The 17,607-nt window shown below is 39.5% G+C and overlaps 1 protein-coding gene across 2 annotated transcripts in view; it reads left to right on the top strand.

The window, feature by feature from the left end:
- kdm4b (lysine (K)-specific demethylase 4B) overlaps positions 1–17,607 on the top strand; it is a 35,916-nt gene that overhangs the window by 5,372 nt on the left and 12,937 nt on the right. For both annotated transcript variants that reach the window (XM_026345773.1, XM_026345772.1), the window contains exons 4-8: positions 230–344; positions 558–751; positions 7,015–7,064; positions 10,674–10,777; positions 12,920–13,057. In XM_026345773.1, coding sequence (XP_026201558.1) covers positions 230–344; positions 558–751; positions 7,015–7,064; positions 10,674–10,777; positions 12,920–13,057 — 601 coding nt within the window. The remainder of the gene's footprint in view (positions 1–229; positions 345–557; positions 752–7,014; positions 7,065–10,673; positions 10,778–12,919; positions 13,058–17,607) is intronic.

Raw genomic sequence — 17,607 nt, 5'->3', positions numbered from 1 at the left:
TGCTTAAAAAAAGACTAATAATGTTAAAATATTACTGTGACATTTTGTGCTTTTTCAGTTTTTGCTGTTAAAATCTTTGTCATCAGCGTTTATCCTGTAAATTATTTACTCTTTGTGAATCTAACGTAGCTAAGACGCTACATGCTAGTCATACACAACTGGAGGTTTAGCTGGAGGACCATCTCCCAGCTTACTGTTGACAATATGACTCTTCCTGTTCTGGTTTTAGGTACTGCACACCTCGCCACAAAGACTTTGACGACCTAGAGAGGAAGTACTGGAAAAACTTGACATTTGTTTCACCCATTTATGGTGCGGATGTCAGTGGCTCCATCTATGATGAGGTGAGGGTTGGGTGTGTTTGTGAAATGTGTGTGGGTAGGGATTCTTTACTTTCTGTGTTTATTTTACTAGGTACTTTGACCAAGGTTGTTTCATAACTATTTAGTGATTTGAGATCATAAACTTTGGAATTGTCTCCATTTGTCAGAGTTATAACTGACAGACAGTTCTGTTTTTATACACACTAATTGTATAAATGCACTTATTCCAATTAGGACATTCATGAGTGGAACATTGGCCATCTCAACACGCTGCTGGATATGGTGGAGCAGGAGTGTGGTATTGTCATCGAGGGTGTCAACACGCCATACTTGTATTTTGGCATGTGGAAAACCACATTTGCCTGGCACACTGAAGACATGGATCTCTACAGCATCAACTACCTGCACTTTGGACAGCCCAAGTCCTGGTAAGTCACTTTGAGGGGTGTGTTTGTGTGTGTGTGTCTGTGTGTTAGTTATTTTAATAATCACCATCTGCAGCATACTTTACCTTTAAATCCAATACTGCACTGTGTTACGGTTCAGCCTGGTTTGTATTTGCAGTGATTACACTGTGTGGCAAACAGCAGTTGACACATATTAAGTGGTTAACAGCACCACCTAGAGTCCACATAACGTGTTTCTCAGGAGCACGTGTTTTATACTTTTTGTACTGCTGGTTGGACTACTACTACTGCAAATTATGATTGGTTACTTTGCCATCTGAGAGACATTCCTACACATTGAATTTAGTTATGTTTTGGAATTTTTGCCTCAGAATATTTGTAGAAACTCTTTCTCCTTTTGTTTATATTCCATTATATATTTAGTTTGCTCTAAATGTTTACTAGGATGTTTGATTCCTGAAGTGCAATACAATACAAAAGGCATAATAAATATATCCCATAATTTCTTGTAATGTGCTGAGTGGGAGTGAAAGAAAATGACCACTTGTTACAAATACAAATTCTTTGGACTATTACTTGATATATCACCACATGATCTCAGTCGCACATTACCCTAACTTTGTACTAGGGACTGGGTAGAGAATATCTGTTTAATGTGTCTATGTATACAGACAGAGACATTTGTGTTCACACACACACACACTGTACCTCTCTGGTTAATGTCTATAGAAGTTCAGGATTCCAGTGCATGTTTGAAAATGCATTTCAAAACCTCCTGGAGTAGTGAAGGATGTGTCCATGATATCAGTTCCTTCTCCCAACGATGATCCCTTTAAAGTTAGCTGTTAAGCCTTCACACCCCTCACAGAGAGCTGCTACATATCGTTGTGTGTGCGTGCGTGTGTGTGTGTGTGAATAATAAGAAAGCATCACTCTGATCAAATATTGTCTTGCTCATTAACACTTTAACCAACAAATTTGTCACAGGATTTTAATTGGTGACAATCTGGAAGGAAGTGATAGAGTATATTTAAAGGGAAAAGATTTTACATAATCAGATTGAAGGTTTTTCGGGGAATACTGTGAAAAAAGCGTGTATAACATAATTTGTCTCTTCCACTGGTGTTATTTAAGGCAGTGCTACAAGTCTGAAAATTTGAGTTTTAGCTGCTACTAGTGCAACTTACCTAATCTTGTAAAGCTGTTAATAGTCATGTTTTGTCGAATGTGTGAAATAGAAAAATAGAACCGAAAAAAAAAAAAATGTGACGGTGCGTTTGACACAAGGGCCAGTTCTAATAGAATGGTTATTAGTTGGCCTATGCAAACAATTTTACTAAGGAAATGGGTGACATTCCTCAGACGTGTGGATGTCGGCGTATACAGCGTATTAACTTCCGATGTCTTCAGGAAACGTACATAGAATTGTGTACGCAACAGAAAATAATTGAGAAGCACTGCCCTAGATATACTGATTTGTAACGATGTCGCTGGTAGCTCTGTTCTCCACTTGAAAGCTGAGTGAAGCCTCTGCTCAGGCTGACTCGAAGCCAGAGGCTTCGTGCAGGGGTCCCCCTAAACTGGCAGCTGAAGATTGGCAAAAAAACACAACTAACAACAAGTGGCTTAGGGGATGTGCCCCTATCCATTGAGTTCTCAGCGCTGCATCGGCCTCTGCCGGACCAGATGTCCTTCAGCAGCCTGGAGCAGGAGCTCCAACCGGCTCAGCTCAGAGATTCAGAGCTGTCCAGCTCTCCTCTGAGGGAGAGATCGAAATCTGAAGGGACACAACTTCTATTTAAAAACTCTGTGGTACAGTGAACAAATATGAGTTCAGCCAATCATTAATTAGAAATTGAAACACTGGTCAATAAACTGGCAGTTTCATTAAGGCAGGCAGTACTAGATATTGTTTATTATACTAATAATCAGTGCTGATGATCAAATCTCAGAAACAAACCTCATTACAAACAAGTTTTGTTGATCAGTCTAAATTGAGGTGAAGCGTGCAACACTTATAAAAAACAGCCCGACATTTAGGATAAGAATATTTTGTTAGTTGAGAGCAGCTGGACTCACCAGAGGCACTATACGGACAGAATAAATTGCCAAGTCCTGAAACATTTTCTTGGGTTTCTTTCTTTTACTGCAACAAATCATTTGTTCAAATGCCGCACTGCTTCTATGGTCAGTTTGCCAACGCAGCAACACATTTCAACCTTGTTTTTTTTTTTTGTTGTTGTTGTTATACTTCCATTTATTTTGTCTTTCTTGTCATCTCTGTAACTCAATACCTGTTTACTCCCAGATGGAAGGATGCGCAGGATCCTTTTTTTTTTTTTTTAACACTTTCTTTTCTCCATTTTTCTTTTTCTTTTGTGTTTCTCCCTCCCCCTGACTCTCACTGCTCACCAAACCTTCCCACTTTCATTCTACTGAATTGTTACTTTTACTCTTCTGTGTGGTGGAGTAATTACAGCCTGTTAAATAGAGCAGGCCCCCTTAAAAACACACACACACTCACTTGCTCTCTTTCTCTTTCACTCCTCTCCTAGTGCAGCCGTTTGTGAAATTAACTCCATTCCCCCTGCAACTCTGCTCCCATCAAAATCAGACCCCAGCATAATGATCACTACGACTACACACACACACACACACACACACACACACGGTGGTGGTTGTGTAAAACATCTCACTTTCTCCCTGTCTTTATCACTACATGATTCTCTTTATTTTCATTGCTGAAAGCCTCTCAATCACCCCTCTACCCCAGCCCATATGAGTAGATCTGCTGTCAGATAAAAGATTAGTCTCAGAGCATGCAAAGGAAATTTACTGAAAGGCTGACGAAAGAGAATTGAAATGTGTATTATGAAGCTTAGCCCAGCTGCAGCTTGTCTGGAAAAGAGTAGTTTATTATGAATCCATCATTCCTCAGCCTCCTTTAAAGTCCAGTGGTTTTGAACCATTCTCCCATTGCACCATTCTTTTTTTTTTTTTTTTTGTTACCCCCAAGACGATAGAAATGCAGACCTGAAGATCCACAATAGAAAGTAGTCTGGGCTTTGATTTAAAATTTGCAGTCATTAAAGGCAACTTTACAGGTCCTGTAGTTGCTTTTAGTTTCTGAAAGGGAGGTTACAAGAAGCTTCGTTACACGCAAAGCATGCAGACATAAAGGAAAAGATGTTTGCTGCATTTAATGCAGCACAGAAATGGAAGGAATAGTTGAAATGTAAATCAAATAACATTTGATTAACATAATAACGAATATATGTCCATTATTAGACCAAACATTCTGCTCTCATTTATCTCTTTACTCGTTACATCAGAGAATCTAACTGTGCTGCAAGAATAAAGCATTAAAACAAATCGCCTTAGAGCTGAGAAAGAAGCACATCTGGTATTTAAATTGAACTTGGACTTGAATTTATCTATAAAAGCCCTAATCATGCATATGTTAAACAGGCTAAACTTATTGTCATATTTTTAGTGCAGCAGTCGTGTCACTGAAAACGAAGAATGCACATATATTTAATATGACCGTATAGGTGGGAGATGCAGCAACACACGCTGTGCTACTTGTCGTGCTGTCTCAGCGTCTTAATTTCATCTGCCAGGAATGCTGTCCCACCGTACATAAATCACACTGTTCCTCAGAGAGGTGGAAAAGTTCAAACCTTCATTTGCTCCGTGTCGTTTTATTTGTGTGTTTCTCTGTGCTGTCGGTGTGACAGACGTGTTGCTGTCATGGCAACTGTGGCCTTAGGAAGGAGAAAACAGGAGGAGACGCGCTGATCGGCTGATTTGTTTAGTTTGATGCCAGGATGGAAGGGATCATCTGAGGGATGTTCTCTGGTGTGGGCTGCTCTGAAATACATGCACGTTTACAAAGAGACCTGAAATGTGATGCTCCCCAAGGACGAATGCTCGAACATTTTCGGAAATGTACTTACTTGCTGTCTTACAGAAAGTTACATCCGAAGATCAATACCAATTTCATCTTCAATACAGAGGTATACCCATGACATGTCTAGCCTAGGTAAAGACAATGGACTTTATGGTACACTGAAAAAGCTCTCTGCCATATGTTTAGACAGCAGAAACTAAATCTAAGCTGAAATTAGGAAAGCAAAACAAATCGAAGAGTTAAAGGCATGTGGAGACGCATCAGAGTGTTGCATTTGGTCATACTGGCCCAGATGAGGGCGCCTCCATGGCTTTTACACTGTGATGTTGATAATAGATAATCAAGAGTGAAATTCTCTGATTGCATAACCTCATTCGTTTAATTGTCTTCTTTCTTTCCCCCTAAAATAAACACTCCCTTTTATCTTCATTTGCAAAATTTGCAGATTAAAATTATGTTCACTGCAAAGATTAGTCAACAACACGTTTACTCACTAATATAGACCAGTAATAACCTTTGTTCTTTTATAAATGTTACTTTCTCGCTTTGGTCACTATCTAAACATGGGGCAAGGCTGCACTTCTGTGAAACTTTAAATTTCCGCCTACAGGTGGCAGTGTGGCACCATGTCTCGTCCCCTGTAACTTTCTTCTCATTATTTCCACCCCCCTGCCGTCTCTCTGTCTTGTGCTCATGCTCTTTCTTTCCGTCTCTCTTTAAATGTTGTTGCGTCTCATCATCCCACCATCTTTTTCTTTCTCTCTCATTTCCTCCTCCCATTTCTTCCTTTTCTTACACATCTGTGTAGTTGTTTTGGCTTGAGTAAGAAAGGCGAGGTGTTGTTTCTTTATTCCACACATACTTCATTGCCTGAGGTCTCTGGGGGCTTGAGAGACCCCGAGGAAATAATTGCAGTAATAAAGAGCGTTGTAATAACTTCACAAATGAAGGGGTTAGATTCAAGCTTGCTGCCTCCCACACCCTCTGCTTTACAAATAAAGTTTCTAAATGTAGTATCTGACATTTAGTGTAATGATACATACTGTTACAAATGCTTCCAGTACTTGCTAACGTTAGTACCTTTCTTTTCTCATAAAGCAGCATAGAACCACAGGATTACTGTATTTTGTGCAATGAAATCAGAAACACAACAAGATATAGTAAAATATAACATATATATTATTGTATATCTATAATATAGAACAACTGTTTAAAAGGAAAAACTATAGTAAACGAATGCAACATTTTAGCAAATTTAAACTATTGACAAGGTTGGTTTGTGGTCATATGTGCATGTGTGAAAGGGAATGAAGTGGTGGTGAGCTGTACTTCATTACAGTTCTTAAAACGGTAAGTGCTGAAGGCTGTGAAATAACCCAGCACTCCCAAAACGCTCTTTTTTTTTTTTTTTTTTTCCTCACTGCTGTCCTTCATTTTATCTTTTCCCCAAACCTTCCTGTTTGTCCTTCTTCTCTCCTTTAAATCCTGCTGAGTTTTAACGAGCATCCGGACGACGCATCATTCGAAAAATGATATCGTTAATGTCAGGTATCATTTTTAAGTTGCGTTCAGGGACATGTATTCTCATTATTTGTGCAAATTGGATAGCTGTAGTGATTCTGCAGCTAATGCTCCAACTGTACAGATGTCAGATGTAGCTGGATATCTAAGTACACATCTGTGTGACAGCTCAGACTCTGACTGATCTCATAATTAATGGATGTCTCTCAGGTGTCTTGGATTTTTTTTTCCTCTCATTTCTCTACATTTTTGATGATGATTATGTCATGATGCTCAATATATTCTATTCTGTTATATTCTATATTTGCTCAAGGGGAAACGTATCTTTGCCATAGTTTACATCAGTTTTCTGAATTTGCGTCTATTTTCATCTTTGCATTGACTCAATAGACTAATATACTGTTAGTGTGGCTTCGGCCTTATTTAATCACATTTGATTTCAGTAAAGAAAATAGTGGTCTTGAAGATGTTAAGTTTAGAGATTGAACCAGCTTAAACTTGTAAATCCTTGTAGATCACCAACCTAGCTGCTAAGTCAAAGATCTTAACTTTATTAAATGAGAATGTGACAGAATATCTTATACATCTGTGTGAGGTTCTTGGACAATGCATCAGAAAACAGGATGACCCCTCTGACATAATATTCAGAGGGAGTGACGTATTTTGTTTAATAAGTTAGTCCTCCTAGTTTTGGAGGAAGAAACAGAAAATTTAACTGAATAGGTTAGAAAACAAAGTGTGGTACAGTTTTTTTTTGATGCTGCTGCAGATGTCAAACATGTCTTTCTGGTAACAAGATGTTGAAGTAAAAAAGGAATACTGTTCACTGAACTGATCTCCTTTATGTCTGCAGGTATACTGTCCCACCAGAGCACGGCAAGAGACTGGAAAGGCTGGCACAAGGTGAGGCCCTGATGTTGCTTTTACTTCAAATCCTTGTTTAACCCTTCTACACACTGTCTTAGCTTTCTGTTTGTCAGCACACTAAGTGAAGGATCAAGTGCTTCAGACTGTGCAGCAGTCACCATGAAATTATACAAATGCTGCATGAACAGAATCCAGCCCAGCACACAGCCAAAGCACTTATTGGTTCTCCTTTACTCAGAAGAAAAAAGGTTAAGTAGCAACTGTCGGGTACACCCCACCTTATTCCTTTTAAGCACAGCGTGTCATGAACCCTTTACCACTCACAATAAACAACCTTTCTGCAGTTTCTTGTCTGGCTGGTATATTGGGTCCTCATAGTAAACAGTGCGAAACATGCTGTGCACCAAACATGAGAAATGTTAGATGTGTATTCAGTGAGTAAGAAACTTTTATTCCACCGTCTCTCCACACATAAAAACAGAGATTGCTTTGTCACCTGGCTGTGCTAAAATGGAGCTTGCGAAGGAAGAGCAGCTTGAAGCACTTTGCGTGTGCAGTCAGTTGTACTAAAAGGATCATGAAGGCTATAGATGCTGAATTTAGAGGAAGGGCTCCAAACTGTGCTTTGATGGATTGTTTATGGTGTCTGTGGCTGTGGCTGAGCATTGCACATTTTCATAAACTCACTAACATTAGAACAAGTTTTAATGAGTATGTGGGGCTGCATATATAATTAACTTAAACATTACATGCTTTACTGACTCTTACAGAGTCGACATGAGTGTTGTCTCATATTTGGAAAGTCTTACCCGACACATTAATGGGTTTTAAGTGAGATCCTCGTTAGCCACTCTGTTTTTAGTATTTTGTCCACCACCACTCTACTCTTCCATTTGACCACTCTTGTTCCTCTCCTATTCTCAGTAATGATCAATGAGGACCACCTTGTCTATTGCATGTTGCTCTGAGGAAGGTAGAAGATTTGAGGATGTGTGAGTTGTCAATATGTCAACAATATTAAATAGAGACACCATTTGTCCTTGTTGTGAAGAGCTTGAGCAAGTCGATCAATAAATGATTCATTGCCCGTCATTGGAAAATGTAACTCACAATGTAACAGATGACAACAAAAGATCTGTTTTAGAAAAAAAATGCAGCATGGTCCAGCTAATGTGAAATTCAAGGTTTAAAAGATGCTATCGTGATTAAGGATCTCCAGTCCTGTCATATTTAACATCTGCTGATGGATTTTCTGGAACCATAGGTTAATTCAGTATTGCAGTGTAACTGAGTCCTCTCTCACAAAGCATCTTGTGGAGATCAATTAATGTTCGTGTTTATTATCTCCAGTAAGTGCAGCAGTACCAGTAGTACTGCTGTTTGGTCACGATAAACAAGGTCAGAGTTTAGCGTAGTTTCCTGTATCTAAACTCAAGAGTCTCGCACTGTGCTGGAATACTGAAAATTAAAGCTAAAGTTTACATTGTAGTTGATTAAATAAATAATTATTAAAGGAATATAACACAGATTTAACATTTACTTCATATCATGCTTTCTGTTATATTCATGATGACTGGAATGAAACTGCTTATCAAATAGATTGACTGACTAAAATGCCGTCAAACCTTTAAAATACTTCTAGAAGACATTTCTTATCATTCTTCATGTCAATATTCGGCTTTTAAGTTACCTTCAGATTGCAGCCTTCTTCTCTTATCTCAGCAGGTGGCAGTGGGAGGAAAGCAGTGCCAATGTTATTTAACAAGCACCCACTGACCTATCAAATCCATCGTCAGCACAGGCAGCCAACTGTTTACGAGGTCCTAAAAAGACCATTACGAGTGTAGTAGGAATGCCTAATGGGGCTGGGACAATGGTCTCGTTACTTGAAAACTCCTCTCCAAACATTTGACACAGTGACAGACGTTGCTCTTATCCCTCCTCGTCTCCACATTATTTCAGTCATTGCTTCAGACTTTTTGGGTAAGGCAGACTGGAAGGGGAGGGGAGCATGCAGGTTTGGAGGCAGGAACTTAATTTTCTACCTCAAAAGGACAGAATGAAGCCTTTAAGTTAATATTACCCCGCGGAGAGCTCAGAGAGCCAGCTGCATTTTAATGGGGATTAATACCCAGGCTCTGTCGGCACATTATTCACCTTTATCAGCTCCAACAAGCAGGCAGGCGATGAGAGAATAGAGGCCCTCTCTCCCTCTCTTGCTTTGTTGGGTGGAACAGAGGCTGAAACAATGCAGTGAAAATGAAGGATGAAGTGGGTGCCGATTATACTGTCAGTCACATTAAAGTTTAACTGGGTGGAGGCTCGGATGGACCCCCCTTTGAGGCACTGGTGGATACAGACAGTAAACAGTCGGGGAGTGAGTGATGGAGGAGAAATTCTAGCATTTGATTATGCAGAGGCCATCTGAGTCTCTGTTTTCAAGAGCATAAGTGAGCCTTTGTTATAAAAAGAGAATTGAGGCTTTGAAAACCCCAAATGTCAGAGGGTGTATTATGATCTCAAAGCAGTCTGTGCTTTAAGTAAGTGGGGTTGTTTCACACAACACAAATGGTAACATTGCTACATTTCATTCTGTTTGTTGTTGCATATGAAATTAGTAGTTACCGTCAGACTGCACAATACACAATGTAAGTGGTAAAGTATTATTACTGCAGAATTTTTAAATAGCAACCTTAGATACAGAGTCATTAACAATTAAAACATTTAGAGCTCATTATATTGTTTTGCATTATTCATCTCAAAGGTAACAAATAAGGCCATGGTTAAGACAGTTGCGAGCCTCTCACCGTCTGCCTTGTTAGTGCTGCTGCTTCTTGCAGTGAGTAGAACATGCAGTTTCCTCCCACTGCACAGCAGGTATTCTTCAAGCAAGGGTTTTCTCTGTGGTCTAGTGATTGTGCTGAATGGGATAACGATTTTTTGAAGTGACAGTATTTCATTTTTGTGCTTTAGTCCTCCTTTGTGGCATAAAGCAATCCATCAGATTTCCCTTGAAATCAAACCTGGAGGTGCACAAACAATGCATTTACATGCACTCCAGTAATGTGATTATTTTACACTTGAGGCAGGAAATTAATTTATACCCATGTCAGTGGAAACTGGATTTCCCATTTCAGGTTGTGGAATTAACAATGATATAATAAACACTTCTACATTTCTGCCGAAGAAACATGTTTAATTAGCATTACTTATCTGGCATTCTTCAAATACTTACCTGCCAACTAAGCCTTCATCCAAAATTGCCAAAGAACTCTCTTAGTTCCGCATCATATCACTGAACAGCTTTCTAATATATTGCATTTTAAACATTACAAATCAGAATCAATCATCATCCTGTTAGGGATTTGTAGGGTTTTGCATCCAGGAAATTATGATTATTACAGGGGTTCAAGGATTCATGCAGCAGTTTTATTTGCTGCAAGCTGCTTGTTTATTGTTCTGGGGAAATCAACCAACATATTACAACATTTATTTGTAGATGTTCCACTATGGCTTTCCATTGCCTGTGGTAGTTATGTGGTTATTCATGGTCTAATCACATAAGCCGAGTTTCTCCAGTGGCGTTATATGTGAATTGTCAGCAAAGTATCCTAAATGCCATGTGTTCATTGTCACCCCCTGCAGGTTTCTTCCCGGGCAGTTCCCAAGGTTGCGACGCCTTCCTTCGCCACAAGATGACGCTAATCTCTCCATCCATCCTAAAGAAATACGGAATTCCTTTCGATAGGGTGAGTGAACTAGTTCATACTGAATCACATAAAAGAATGTGAGATAATAGCACAAATCTTATTTTTGTTAGGAATGACCTCAGCCTGTACAGTGCATATATATCCTACCTTAAAGGAGGGGCTGCCTCGATTATGTAGGTTCACATTGCATCACTCGTCGTTTTGTGTCCATCCCACACTCACAAGCGTCAAGCCAAGTGTCTAGCTAGTGTTTCATTTTCCCTTGCCCACAAGAATAGAATGTCTACCACATCAAGACATTGAATTATATAGAATATTGTAACACTGACTTGCACATTATTAGTATGAAGTCAATCACAAGAAACAACTCACTGTATTAACATAAAATAAAGAAAACATTTATTTTCAATAAGTACATAAGCTGATTCCAATCTGGAAAATGTGACGTTACATCAAGCTGCATTGCATGATGGTGGATGGTGGCACCACATTGTGAGGTATGCAATCTGCTTACTACAGTGGTTACCATAGGTTACCTACATACTTTTTGTTTTGTTAAAGTTGCTTAAATTGCGCTTGTGTTCAGACAAAGTGATGAGAAACAGGAAAGAAAAAGAAACTTTTGGCATAGATCATCATGATTTCAATGCTCTACCAGTACTACCTGGATAAATGATCTCATTTTCAGACTGAATGTATGCAGTGTGTGCGTATGTAAGTAATAAATCCAAAAACCGACGAACAGTTTTCCAGTGGCTGGCTACAAGATCAGCTAATTCACACACTGGCAAACTGCATGAAAGGCAACTTACGACAAGTCGTGTTTTAATAGAAATTCAACATGGCAAGGTTATGTGAGGTTATGACATGCAACAAAGCTCCCAAGCTGGAACCGAACAGCAGCATGTAGTGTTTGAAAAAGGGAATTGAAATAACACACGCCATACCCTCTGATAATAGAAGTGGGCCTTGCATAAATTGCAGAAAAGGTGGGCTTGTTTTGAATGATGAATGACAGCATAGGGGATGTTTGTGGCTCAGCTTTGACGCAAACATCACAACTGCTACTTGCCGTAGTAATGATACAGCATGAGTAATGATCTCTTGTGTCTGTCATAGGAAATTAAAAGTTATTTTTCACCTTTATGTTTTCGTTCTCTTTGGCAGGCAATATGAATTCTCAAATTAATGAAAGATTGAAGGGGGAAGAAATGGCACACTGCAGGCTTACAAGGTTCTCCACTGTCAGCAGAGGATTTCCCTCCCCCACCCCGTTTATCTTTTCACTCCCCCCTCAGGATGTCATTATCACAACGAACATGTTACTTGTTACACACCTACAGTACCGCTCTCGATTCATGTGTAAAAATAAAACCGTCTTCTTGCATTCTTGCAAGAGTAAAAAGGGGCATTTGATATCTGAACCACTGCCTTTAGTTGAGGAAGTTTATATCCCGCTCTCAGTCTCTATCCCTGTTCCTACCCTCATGCCTGTCACCTTGTCTGGCTTGATGTGTCTCTTGATTGCCTCGATCCAGGCTTCACAAAGAACTTGAGATGCACAGCCAGACATATAGGGCTTAAGTTTTGGGGCAACACATTAAATAAGAATGTGCTTAACTTGTCCCGATGTCTTTAAACATCCTCAGAATAACACTGAGCTCATGGGAAGACACTCAACACTTGGAACATCAGTCATGTTGGGCTGAATTAATTTTCTTCGCAAGTCAGAAAAGTTATAAGAAAAGTTGTGACTGAGGAACAACTTTCTGTTAAACTCCTGATTATCCTGAAATCCTAAATAGTAATTAAACTATACTATGTGCTCAACTACACAGAAGGCTTAATAGTTTACAGTTTAGTTCTGTAGATTAGGCAACTAATCTGTGCAAATTAAGGTGCAATTCGTTTGTCTTGTTAGGTGTGGGTTATTTTTTCATGTCTTATCTGTCTGTCAGTCATAAATAAGAATAAAGCACAAGGGACAACTTTGACAATTGTAGTTATTTTTGTCACAATAGTCCCCAAAATCAAATCTATTAACATTGTGACGTTTGTGGGACCTTGAAGATTTTGTTGAACAAAACTTTAAAATGCAAACTGACAAAAAAAACTATTTTTTAGTGTCTGAAACTCTCTCAGTCCAATTAAAGTTTCTTTTTTTTCTTACTCTCTTAATAGGTAACTCAAAATGAAGGGGAGTTCATGATCACTTTTCCGTATGGCTACCATGCTGGCTTCAACCATGGCTTCAACTGTGCGGAGTCCACAAACTTTGCCACCCTGCGCTGGGTAGACTACGGGAAGATGGCTACTCAGGTAAGGCAAAGTGATTTTACAGAAAGAATCTGGACATTTAACTGAATAACACACTTATTTAAGTGTCTAGGGAAGGTCTTTAGGGATGTATACTGATGCAATTGTAAAATTAAAGTTACTAATTTAAATAAAGCCTTCTTGAGGCAATGTGGGCATGGTGCAGTTAAATACCACTTTGGACATGGTGTTGGCAGGTTGATTGAGATTTAGGCCCAAATTTATATTTTTCTTTTTTTGGCAGCTCTCAGCATTGACAGTATTTTCTTTTTGAAACGGGAAATTACATCTTAAAGTGAAAAAGTAAAACCCTTCCTAACCTTTTCTATTGCTGTCATCATGCAAACGGTCTGCAGGCAAATGTAGACACCCCATTTTAAGAGGTTTGATCTGATGTGTCATTCAACAGCAACTTTACAGCCTTCCTACTCTGTTTGCTTCTCTAAAGGGATAAAGCAATAGATCATATCGAAATATAAAAGCAGCGTCTGGTTCTCTGCTTCACACCATCTGTTACCGACACTAACCATACCCTCACATCCTTCCATTGACGCAAACTGCCTCTTTGCCTGTGGGCTGCTGAGCATGAAATTGACAGGGCATGAGTTGGTTGTGGACGGGAGCCCAACTACAATGTCCTCTGGAAGAACCTCCCTCAATGTCTCTTTTCTATACATAACACTTAATTTTCTTGTTCACTTACCCCTTCTTCCTGAGTGTGTGTGTGTGTGTGTGTGCGCACGCACATATGCACATTTTCCCTGCTTTCTCTCTACTTGGCTGCGTGTCAGATTTATGAGGTGCCAGTTTACAGAAGTACATTCCCCCTCCTTCTCCATCTTTCTCATTTTCAGCTTTCCTACTTTACCCATGTGGCCACTTGTAATTTAAGAACCAGTAGTCCAGGCTCCAGCAGTCTTCCCTCCACACTATCCAGTGCTCAGGGGAGCATCTCCGCTGCACTTGTCTCAGTCTGATAAAGAAGAGCGGTCCACTCTGCACTGCTAATCCGAGTCGACAAATCAACAGCGCCACGCAGAGAATCAAAGAAATGTGAAAGAGACGAGCTTAGCCAATGAGAGAGGCTGCCATCTTTCTGCCTCTTTTTTCCTAACTCATTCTCTTGGGTTGGTGTGGTAGCACCGTGGTTATAGAGATTGTCCCGATCCAATTCTGTTTAAATGTGAGATCTTTTTTTCTCCTTGGCTTTATCTTATTTCTGCTCATTTTACCCATGTTACAGTATATGTGGGCCTTAAACTGATGTCATTTTTGAGAGTTGTAAAAGCTTTTTTGTGACTTACATGCTAAACAATAGAGTTAAACAGATGACTCTGTCTTGTGTGTGTTCATTAGCTGATAGTGGTGACATTTATCATCTCAGAGTTTTATAGTTAAATTCTGTGACTATTTTTTAGCTTGCAGTTCTGAGTAGTGACAATAGTGACATGTACTGTACACAGTGTAAATACAGTACCGGTACAACCAGAGGGACTGAAAAGAGTTTTAAACGTGAGTGATATTGTCGCATTTAGCTCGTCTACATCAGCCACTCGCTTGGTGACAGTGAGGTCTCTCACTCTATCTCTCTTAACGTCCTCCATCTTTCTCCCTCTGTCTTTGGGTCAAGCAGTCATTTGTTACCTCGTTTGACTCTTTTTGCTCTCCCACCCTCCTCTACTTGCCCTGTTCTGTCAGCACCAAACAGGACAGTGACCGATGGAGCTCTGTATTGAATTTGTCACCGTTTGGGGACTGCATGCAACAGAGAGAAGGAGCGAATGAGCATGGGCTCAGTCTTCTTAAATACAACCACCTCAACTACTGACCCATATGTCTAAGGGAACACATGCCTGCGGTCAAAGCAGGACTGCTGCCGGCACTCCTTGGGTGCTGTATATGCATGTACTTGTACCTCTGTTATTTCAGACAGAGAATTACCTTCTGACTATGCATTATATATTAGCTTTTTTGTTTTCTTATATAGGAACTGAGAACGTGTCAGATTACTTCAGATTCACATGGATGTTGACTCAATTGACAGTATTGTCTCTAACCAAAATAAAAAAATGAACAACTAAATAAACATATCAGCCATCATGACAGTATCTGCACATAACGTCACTTTCATAACAGATTGAAAACTTTATATCTCTAATAAGCGGTTAACCTAGTTAGAGAAAGCTATGCTGTTCCAGACACACTGATTTACATACTGTACATATCTTTTTGGTAAATTTGGTAGAAAACAACTGAAGTGCTCAAGATGGCAAAGGGATCTAGCAAATTATCTCTGAAAATATTTAATAGCTGTCCCATTATGTTGAATGTTACAGTATCTGTGCTTTGGGTCTGGGTTCTCAATGAAAGCCTTTCTCAGTTTGTTTGGTGCTCTGTCACACTTGCCTGCTGTTCCCAGAGGTTTCTGGGGTGATTTTTCTGTCTGGAAGAGGAGCTGGAATCATCCTCCCAGACTAAATCACATCACTTTTTCATCCTGAAAGTGAATTGCAGATGACTCACTCCATCTTCTTTATGCTTGTTTGCAGACCTGTCTTGTTATTTGTCAACATGCTGTGATTAGACATACTGAGTTTTTATTAGACCTTGTTTATGTGCAGCCTATGTCCATGATAACCAGTAAACAAAAGGCATTGCATTACTTTTGCTGTAGGCTTACTGCAGTGGAGGGTGATAGGTCTCATAGCAAATGCTGCCTAGAACCCAGCAGTTATTAAAGTGAAGGGGAGTACATCAGAGACTTCTGGCTGTGAGATTAGTGGACACTCTTTCATCACAGTTGAAATATGGCTGACATTTACAACAGAAAAATTAGTGCAACGTAAACTCGACAGATGTGTTCTATATACTGTTTATGCACAAAGTCAGGGCTGCAGTCTCTGTCTTTCTATGCAGTATAATAAACAGCTGTTGAATGGAGGGAGTGTATGAGGAGATAAAGAAAGAAACAGAAATAAGTGGGAAGGTGAGAAAAATAAAAGCAATTTAGTCATTATTTATTCTTGGTCAGCATATATTCTACAACATGAATCTCTGAGACAAACAGGAATTATTTTTGGAACACATCTGAGCAGCTGGGTGATATACAGCCCTGCAACAGGTTCTGAATTGTGCATCCTAATAACTTATAATCACCCATCCGACCATTCCTCATTCTTTAGATCATCCTAATGGTTATTTTTGTGCTCAGCAACACTGTGATCAAAACAAGCATAAAGAATGTCAGATAATGTTCGATAGGTTCCTGTGGGTCGGGTCAGACAGGTCAGACTTGAGCCTTGTTTTGTTATTAGTACTTGAAACATCCACCCAGTTCACTGATCCATGCACAGTCCCCAGGCTCTAGGTTTTCTGTGGCTCCAACAATTTAGCTTCATTAGGAGCCCAAGTATACTTCAGGGCTCATTGACTGCCTGCCTCAGGGTGAGTTTTTGTCTTCCCTGATCTTGTGCATTTTCAAATGCGTTTCCTTCTTCTAATTAATTTTTTATATGATAATAAAGTGTAAGTCGTCCTGGCCCTTGAAGATGGCAGCAATCCCCATAATGTCAAACAGATTTATCAAAATAAAAACATTTATTTGCCTTTTACAAATGAAAATGGCAAATTTCTCCAGATACGATCAATGTGAGGGCAATATTTATCTTGTGTTTGGAGTTTCCCAGCACAACGCAGTTTGCACTAAAGATTTCATGATAAGTCAGCTGTACCCACGCTCACTTGCCTCTGCCCTCACACTTCCCGCTTCAGCACCCTCAACCCAACACCATATTTTAATGTTTCTGTCTGTCAAGTGGTGTCTAGATGAGATATTGTTTTGCTAGGGAGGGAGAGCTGCTGTGTTTCCAGTAATTGAACATAAGGCTCTCAGCACAGCTTGGGAAATAATAGGGCCAGAATGTAATACAGCAAGCAAGGCACAAAAGGAAATATTTTCATCTCTCCCCTCCCCTTCTTTGTTTCTTTAATCTCTTTCCTTTTGTTTCTTTCATTCACAAACTTTTTTTTTCTGCTGTACCTGCCATTTTCCTCCGCTTACATAAAGCATTGCAATTTCATTTAACAGCTCTGTCACTATACCGGTCTTCCCTTCTCTAGTCAGCAGAATGATTAATTGACCTGTAATGTCATTTTGAAGTGTGAGAGGTTACTTGACATCCTTCTCAAATCTGTTGTCTGAGTTATCTGCTCACTACCACATTTATTAAGTCTTGTTACCTGCCACATGTTACTCATTACCATATCTTAGGGTAACTTTTCTTGATGCTGTGTACAGTATACCCAAACCAATGGGACATTAATTGCTAGCTACTCTATACATTCACAGCCTGTTTGATACTGCATTTATGTTTTGATATCCCTGTCAATTCTCAATTTGGAGAAGAGATGGAGAGTAAAGTGGTGTATCATCCAAACATATTTTACGTTTGTCAATTATTACTAAAACACCCAAATACTACAGCAGTTGCTACTTTTAGATCTCAGTTAATAGTAAACCTGACTCTGTTTGCTTAGTCATCCACACAGTGCTT

The sequence above is a fragment of the Anabas testudineus genome, chromosome 4 (genome assembly GCF_900324465.2).
Source record: "Anabas testudineus chromosome 4, fAnaTes1.2, whole genome shotgun sequence".
NCBI lineage: Eukaryota > Metazoa > Chordata > Actinopteri > Anabantiformes > Anabantidae > Anabas > Anabas testudineus.
This window is presented reverse-complemented; position numbering and strand designations above follow the sequence as displayed.